Genomic DNA, 8,580 nt, shown 5'->3' with positions numbered 1-8,580 from the left:
CAACTTTGGATGGAAACCCGGCTAATGACAGTCGCATCACAGATCAGCAGCTGGGTAGGATTTCATTTATCACGTGAGGAGAGTGAGTCGAGCTGACCAACAAGACCATGGCGGAAGATTTAGTTTCGAAACGAAATGCAAAAGTGCCTGTTTGGCAATATTATGGATTTTGAAAAGCCTGTTGACTTTTGCCATTTATTAGGGTTATGACGGTGAGGAAATTTTCCCACCGGTTAATCGACGTGTGACAACACCGATGATACCGGTATCGCTGTGGGGGCAGGGCCGTTTCCTCTTTTCCTCGCTTTCCTTCGCTTTTAAAGGGGTCATATGATGTTGCTAAAAAGAACATTATTTTGTGTTATCTCTTTGGATTTGAGACTTTAGTCTTTGCAACTTTACAGATCTTCTTTATGCACCAAGAGCGTGTAACGCTTCAAAGAGAAAGGAAAAATTGAAATCACATCATATGACCCCTTTAAATGGGTATACAAAACTGGAAATGAGTAAACATGTATAATATATAACCAAATAAATAAGAAATGAAGAACGTTTATTAGCAAAACGAATAAGAAAGCTTGGAGGCATGGCGTTCACCTTGATGTCAAATAAAATAAATAAATGACACAAAGTTTAAAAATAAAGTGAAAATCAGCAAACACTGTGGAACCAATTAAATAAGAAACGAATGTTTAAAAATCACCTTAGATAAACGGCGAAGGTTTTTTCACCAACGGCCTGACCTTAGGTTCAAAGAAGTGCTCAGTTATCCGAGACAGCCTCCTAGTCGACAATGATTGGACAATGGACATAAGGACAAAGAGTCAAGGAGGAGAAGCCACGTACAACATCACTGTCGGCAAAGCAGCCAAAGGTACTAGTCTAAGAACTTATGTTTCTCACAAATATCTTTTATCAGTAAAACTTCCATTTTAAAAAAAATTTTTTTTTAGTATTAATAGATGAATAATAATGCAGATGTCAACCTTTCCTCAATATATCTTTCCTATATAACACCGGAGTCTGACAGAAACACATTAGGCATATTTATTTTTAACTGTGGTGGGGAAAATATGCCTTAAGCATTTCTTTAAGAATCTTGCTTTTACCAGTGTGGGTCTTCTACACAATATTTGCAAATAAAAGCAGCGTTTCATTAACTAGCTAGTTATTTTAGAGAGTCTCGGTTGATCACGAGACTTGAGCTCAGGTGTTCAGGAAGTTTGCGGGACCTGTTGAGGTACATTCCCTCTCATATGCATGTTTCTGCTACTCTCACACACATCTGGGGTCTGTCGCTCTGTAAAATGTGAGAGGATTTCCTGTTTCCTGAAAGAAAGTGCTCCTTTATGAAGCAATCTCTTTCATATAGCTCATGGCATGTATTGAGGAGAGGAACTAAACTTGCTTTTCCTGCTTGAATTGCATGAATCACATGCTACAATCCATTTCTCTAACACTTAATCAACATTTGCTCTAAATCCAAATCTCCAAATGAATATGCTAATTGTTTGGTCTTTGCTGAACCAAAATGGTAACATTATAGTAACGTTCATCATACGACAGCGCTGTTGAATGCTTCATTCTGATTGGCTGACAGCCATTATAAGGTGCTGAGCTGTGATTAACTGCATTACAGTTCCAGTTCACTTTGCCAAATTATTTCAGCTATTTCCAAAAGCCCTATGGCCTGCAACAGCAAAAGAACCAGGAAAAAGCCAACAGGATACAAATAGCAAACAGTTTACTTGAAATATCTCCATAGGGTCAAGATGTGCAAGAAAGTAGTACATACATAGGATGAAAAACGTAATGTATTTAGAGAAAAACATGGAAATCTTTGGTAATCATGTTATAAGCGGGATAATTTATGATAAATTAGTGCTGCATTACCACCCCAGACGCGCATTAATTTTCAATAATTCAGCGACCCTTCGTCAATCATTTAACTAAGTATTATCTAAGAGGCATATTTTTGATTAGCATAACATCTGATCCAGTGTGTAGCTTATACTGGTCAAAAAATTTGAAATTTTATTGTAATATTAATATTATATCACAAATATTATAATCATTATATATTATAAATATATACATTTTTAATATATAAATAGTATAATACTATATACTAGACTATATTAAGTATTATAATTATTTGTTTTTATATATTTTTTCAAGCTTTTGTTACAAATATATTAAATATTTTATTTATAATTTTACTTTTATAAAATGTTTAACTTTTGTAATGAAACATTGACATTCTTAACTTAATTAAATATTTTATGAACTTAAAATAACTTAATATTTAATCTCAAAATTGAAGTAAACTTGCAGTACAATACTACATAAAGTACAACACAGTGCGACAAATGCGACTGTCGTTCGGCACGCTGCATTGAGCAGCCGCGTTCAGTTTTTAATTGTAGTGTCTGTTCTTTTACTGAACTAAATTATTTTTATAACTATAAAAAATCTAAATGACGGTGGGGGTCGGTGACGCGGTGGGCAAGTGACGTAACCGGTGTTGCGGCTTAACACCGGTATGTCAGTCAACACCGTCTATCGCGGCAAGCCTACCATTTATCTAAGGTGATTTTGGAAGTTTTTTTTAAACATTTGTTTCTTTATATATTTGGTTCCACAGTGTTTGCTGATTTTTACTTTATTTAAACTTTGTGTAATTTATTTATTTTATTTTACATCAAGGTGTATTTACGCTAAGGTGTATTAAGGCTAAAAAGATTTGCTTACACAGATTTCCAATGGGTTCAAGTTAGCCACGAAAGCTGCTTGTTTTGAAAATGACTTCATACATCACTACACTATTGACAATAGACATTTTTTTGCCCACTTAATTGTACAAATTTGCTCACCGTAAAGGTGCAGACCACATTTATTGTTGCTCAGCAAAATTTTGAGGGCAAAATCCAGTCATTTCAATAGGAGCAAAATTTCTCCTCACAAATTTGTTATTGGGTTCAAATTGGTCACGTGAATTTGCTGTTGACCAACAGAAAGCTTCTTGGTTTGAAAGTGTTTGTTCGGCTACATGCATCACTAATGACAATGTAGGTTTTTTGTTTTGTTTTTTTGTTTGCGAAATTTTGCCAATATTTCACCGATGTGACTGCAGCTTTGAAGACACTACACTAAATCAAAACTGAGTTGTCAGGCAGATTTCAGCACATAAATAGGTTAGAATCTTGTCAGGGCCAGGTGTTTCCAACAGCTGGTAATTTGTCTTTTCACACAAAAACAGCTAGTTTTAACTGACTAGCCTACTATATTTAAGTTATCTAGTTTTTTGTTGTGTTCTTAGTGACTCATTGATGTTCAAAGTGCATGATGACCGCTCTATGACATTGTATCTATCTAGTTTATCTAAAATTATCTGCATAGATCTCTCTGATAATTTATCATACTCATCTAACCGCCTGCCTGCATTTGTTGATTTGCCTTTGGCTGTTCATTAATCCATATTAAAATGTAAAAGACTAGACAAGAAGTTACAGTTCAACATGTAATATATATATATATTTTTTTTTTTTCTAACACCAGCCCACAGAAATCGACGTCCTAGTAGGGAAAGACCGAGAAAGTTTTTTCACCAACGGCCTGACCTTAGGTTCAAAGAAGTGCTCAGTTATCCGAGACAGCCTCCTAGTCGACAATGATTGGACAATGGACATAAGGACAAAGAGTCAAATATATATATATATATATATATGATTGTAATTATTATTGTTTGATTGACAAAAAAACTCTTGATGGTTCTAAAAACAGACTTTTTTTTCTTCTTTTTTTGGAGTATGTAAATCTGAAATTGATGATGCCACAATAATAGCCGTAACTCAGTCATAACTCAAAATACAAAGTTGAATTTACAGTGTCTGAGTTGAAGTGCCTCTAACAAAGCTTTATTCTTAAAATAAGCAAAACGTCAGTGAAAGTTATTATATAGTGTTAGCATTTGTAGCTAAATGATGGTATTTCCTCTAGGCTGCAGTCTTTCACTCTGCATGCATGCTATCTCGATCTTTCTGCTTTTTATTCTGTCCTATCTGGCCTCGTTGATCTTGGTTTGGCTTTTTCCCAGAGCTGGGATTTTCCTGTCCTCTTAACTTCATCTCTCTGTCTTTTTCTTTCAGTCTTGGTTCTTGTAATGGGCAAAGAAGGGGTCCACGGCGGCGGCTTGAATAAGAAGGCATATTCAATGGCAAAATACTTGAGAGATTCAGGGTTCTAGCTTTTTTTTTTTCTTGATCAAGTAGTGAAATTTAGGGAGAAAAAAAAAACAAGTCACCCACGTTCCCAAAATAAGCTGTGAAGACCCCCCCCCCCTTCCCCCTTGAAACACATGTAACGTTTTTGGACGTCTTAATGGCAAAGAAGGGTAATGAATCTTGTCAACAATTGCATTCCTTTTTAAGTTGGGAAAGTCGTTTCTTTTTTTCTTTTTCCCCTCAAGTTTGTTGATTTTTGTTCTTGTTTTTTTTGTTTTTCCTTGTGTACTCCAGCAATGGTTATTGTCATGGGCAAGGAAGGCACCCATGGAGGGCTGCTCAACAAGAAAGCGTATCTCATGGCTGAATACCTGAGGAAATCTGGATATTAAGACGCCTCCCAATGCTAGCTGCTCATTCTGCTAACCTTTCTAGATGAGATTTGCTTCATCGTCTATTGGTTTTCAACTCTACTTTCATTTCGTGCTGCCCAAACCCGGTTTCTTTCCCATAAATGTCCATTTATTGTGTTCGGCCCCATTTTGGCACTGCGATCCCATGACGCGTTTCAGACCAAATGCTAGCGTGAAGACTTCATGTCTCGTTTCTGCTTATTCGTGAACGTTTTTGGGAGTTTAGTTGATTATCCAGGGCTTGAGCTAAACTCAAACTCCCATTCCTAGATCAAATCTGGGAACGGTCGACTGTATGCATATCTTCAAGCCTACCAAATAAACCCTAGTTAGGCTGGACGGCATATTTAGTGTTTTCGGCAAATTAAATATGGCGTCTGCTCTAACAAACCTCTGTTTTGTTATTTTTTTTCTCAACCTGAAGTTTGCCGCCATTGGCGCTGCAACAGTAACTGTAAGCGCGACACTTTCTGAAATACCGATTGATATTTTTTTCCAGAGGTCTCGAGTCGAGGCCTCGTTTAGTTGGCTTTACTGTGATTTTTTTATTTTATTTTTTTGGTCTGCAGGTAGCACCCCCCCCCCCCCATCAACCCCGCAATTGAATGTTTATTGACATTCCGTCATCACACTTACTTTGCTAGCTTATTCATTAATTGATTAATTTTCAAGATTACTGCCATTTCAGACAGTGGGTATCAGCGGTTTGGAGTATAGTTTGACCAATTTTTGTCACTTCCTGGGTTATTTACGCACTACCATAAACGCTAACCAACAAAACACTAGCATCTGATCGCAGACTTCACGTCAACACTTGAATTGAATTGAACCCGTACTGTCATGACTGTGGATTAAATTGCCTTCGAGTCGTCAGCGATACAACTGTCTGTCAAAACTTGATGTTTCATCAAGTCCAAATGTTCAAGTATGACACTCAAATCATAATGTGTATCCTGTGCCATAACGTAGAGAATCTGTTGTCATTGAATCAAACAGCTTCCCGAATGATTCTGTCGCGTCTTTGTTCAGGGGTTTTTACTATCAGCTGAAGCTCTGGCCTTGTGGGTTATTTGTACAGGTGACTCTAGTTGATTTCTCTCTTTCCCTGTATTTTTTAAACATCTTGGATGCAGTCTGATTTCATATGCATAAACTGAGAAATGCCATAAATTAATTTCACCACCTTGTTTACAGACAGATTAAATAAACCTATTCCAATCCAGTTACTTGTCAGTTTTCTTTGCTGTGTGTTGTTTAAGGGTTTATCTCACGATTTTTTTTTCTTCTTTTTTCCCCCAAAAAGTTTAAAGTAGATAATGGTCATAGACTGTTTGCACATAAATTGGAAAGTGTTCATGGAAGACAAATTTGTTAGTTGTTTCATTGCTAAATTTCTCCTTTAAAAATGTAAAAGTCAAACCTTTCTTGAATGTCACATTAAAACAGTATGTCAGATTCTATTTTATTTAATTATTAATCTGTTAATCAGGGTTTCCGCGGGTCCTTAAAAAGTCTTAAGTCTTAAATTTAGTTGTATCAAATTTAAGGCCATAAAAAGTCTTCAATGGAACAAGAAAGTCTTAATTATGATTTTAAGAGGTCTTAAATTTGGGGACAAGAATTGCGATTATGGCTGTATGTGACGATTACATTTCAAAAGGCTATGAATCTATTGAATAAACACGAGCGCTGCACGTTTCAAAGGCCGCTGCTTTGTGTTCTGCTGTTACCGGGGAAACGGTTCTATTTCTGCCGCTTCAAAAGCGCCTCCTGCTGGCAGAGCTGCTGTCTTTGATCGGACCAACGGGAAAATCAACCCATGTTTGTACGCTGCAAACAGAGTTGTAAATGTGAACTGGTGGCATTATAAAAATGTAAAAAATTAAGAACGTAAAATATATTTAATTAATAGTTGATTGATAATAGTGGTTTACATTAATAATTGATAGCTTTTCCTTACGAAAATTAACCATGGTTTTACTATAGTAAAAGTATAGTAACCATGTTTTGTTTTTTTATTTTTAGCATATTGACTAATATATGTATACACCATAGTTTTACTAAAAAATACCATGGTTAAACTATGGTAAGTGTCAGTGGTGGAAAAGGCCAAAATTCACTGGGGGAACTTTTAGACGAACTTTCAGATTTAATTAATTATATAAACCTTTATAATCTATAACATTAAACTTATTTCATGTTTCCTCTAAACCAGTGGTCGCCAACCCGTCGATCGCGCACGGATACGGTACAAAATAGTTAGGTTTAAAAAGATTATAAATTACATTGATTAGATGTCATTTTCAAAATGTTCTACGCATAATGCAAGAGCTTGTCACCCAGCGATAAGCACTGTTATTCAACGAAATTGACGTTAGAGAGTCAGATAGTCTTACAGATCCGAAACAGGGGTGACGGTTTTTGTGGGCGGAGCCTATCTGGAGGCAGAAAATGACGGTTTTCAAGCTGCAGTCTATGGAGCCATGGAATAGAAGAATAAAAAAAGGTAAATTTGATTTTATATTTCAAAATTGTAATAAGGAAAAAAACCTCGTCATTCTCTCTTTTCCCCTCGGCTCTTCTGGCTTTTTTCCCTCAGATTTGACAAACTCACTATTTTTGAGTTAAGTCGAGCCGCGGGTTGTTGTTCATGTCCGCGGGTTGAAGCGACCCCAATAACGTGATATTTAGTCCCTGGAATGTGAATTTTACTGGAATATCCCCGCTGAAAAAGGTGTATTTTACCCCAGGAATGTGATTTTGTTTTTGTTTTTTTTGTTTTACAAGGGAACCCTCCTCGAATGGCGATTGGACTAGTTTTATTGCGAAAACCTGGCAACCCTGTTCATTAGTGCCACCTGCTGGCAGAGAGTGCGTCTCATTCAGACCTGCTGTTGTTTCGCGCAGATGTTTTATGTAGCAAATAAATAAATAACACCTAAAGTCAGACCATTCTGTTTTTGTTTTAAATCCTGAAATTAATCTAAATCAAATCAAAAACAACTGCCCGTGCAGATCGTGATTAAAATGCAGTGGTTGCCTCTCAAATGGCTAGATATTTTTGTTTAAAGCCAGTTTGTTTGTTATAAAGCAAATAGCCAATAAATAAATTTGCTTAAAAATCAGTATCAGAATCCAATTTGCTAGTAAAAAAAAAAAGAAAGAAAGAAAAGAAAATCTGAATTCTGAATCAGCTATGACCGGCGCATCACTAATTAAAATACTAAGTAAAAGGCCTCAAATTTGAAGCACAATCTGGGATATCTTTTCTATCAATTCTTCAATAGGTCTTGTCTTTCATAAAGGCCGAGGTCAGGGATCTTGGACCTAAAAAGGTTGGTGACCACTGGTTTAGACTATATTTTTGATCAAATATACGCAGCCTTGGTAAGCATAAGAGATTTCTTTCACAAACTTTACAACTTTTAAACGGTAGTGTATATATATATATATATAACAAACTTTATGCGGAGTAAAAAAAGTGAATTATATATGGAATGAAATCTTTAAAAACTCAACACTGCAATATAGTGTTGGTATAGCAAATATAGTGCACTAGGGAATAGGACACAGCTACACATACCGATTTTCACACATGCAGACATATTCACTCTCAGAATCACACACAGGCTACGTTCACACTGTCAATTTTTGGGATTGACAACCGCATTTTCTTTACAGGTGTGAGTCTCGAAATGTCCTGTTCACACAGCAGCTTACAGTTGTGTTTAGAATGTCTGTATGAACGTGCAACGGGAGTCAAGCCCGTATTTACCAGTAACCATAGCGACAGTGACCAAAGTAAAATCAAAGATGGCGACGTCCATAAAACTGAAAGTCTTAAAGGGGTCATATGATGTTGCTAAAAAGAACATTATTTTGTGTATTTGGTGTAATGAAATGTGTTTATGCGGTTTAAGGTTAAAAAAACACATTATTTTCCA

The 8,580-nt window shown here is 36.1% G+C and overlaps 1 protein-coding gene across 1 annotated transcript in view; it reads left to right on the top strand.

Moving 5' to 3' along the window:
• LOC107720393 (profilin-2-like) overlaps positions 1–5,878 on the top strand; it is a 14,411-nt gene extending 8,533 nt beyond the window's left edge. The window contains exons 2-3 of the mRNA XM_016528086.1: positions 709–874; positions 4,518–5,878. Of these exons, the coding sequence (XP_016383572.1) occupies positions 709–874; positions 4,518–4,615 (264 nt within the window). The 3' untranslated portion in view covers positions 4,616–5,878. The remainder of the gene's footprint in view (positions 1–708; positions 875–4,517) is intronic.
• Positions 5,879–8,580: the final 2,702 nt, after the last annotated feature.

The sequence above is a fragment of the Sinocyclocheilus rhinocerous genome, unplaced genomic scaffold, assembly GCF_001515625.1.
Source record: "Sinocyclocheilus rhinocerous isolate Xijiao unplaced genomic scaffold, SAMN03320098_v1.1 scaffold391, whole genome shotgun sequence".
NCBI classification, from domain to species: Eukaryota; Metazoa; Chordata; class Actinopteri; order Cypriniformes; family Cyprinidae; genus Sinocyclocheilus; species Sinocyclocheilus rhinocerous.
This window is presented reverse-complemented; position numbering and strand designations above follow the sequence as displayed.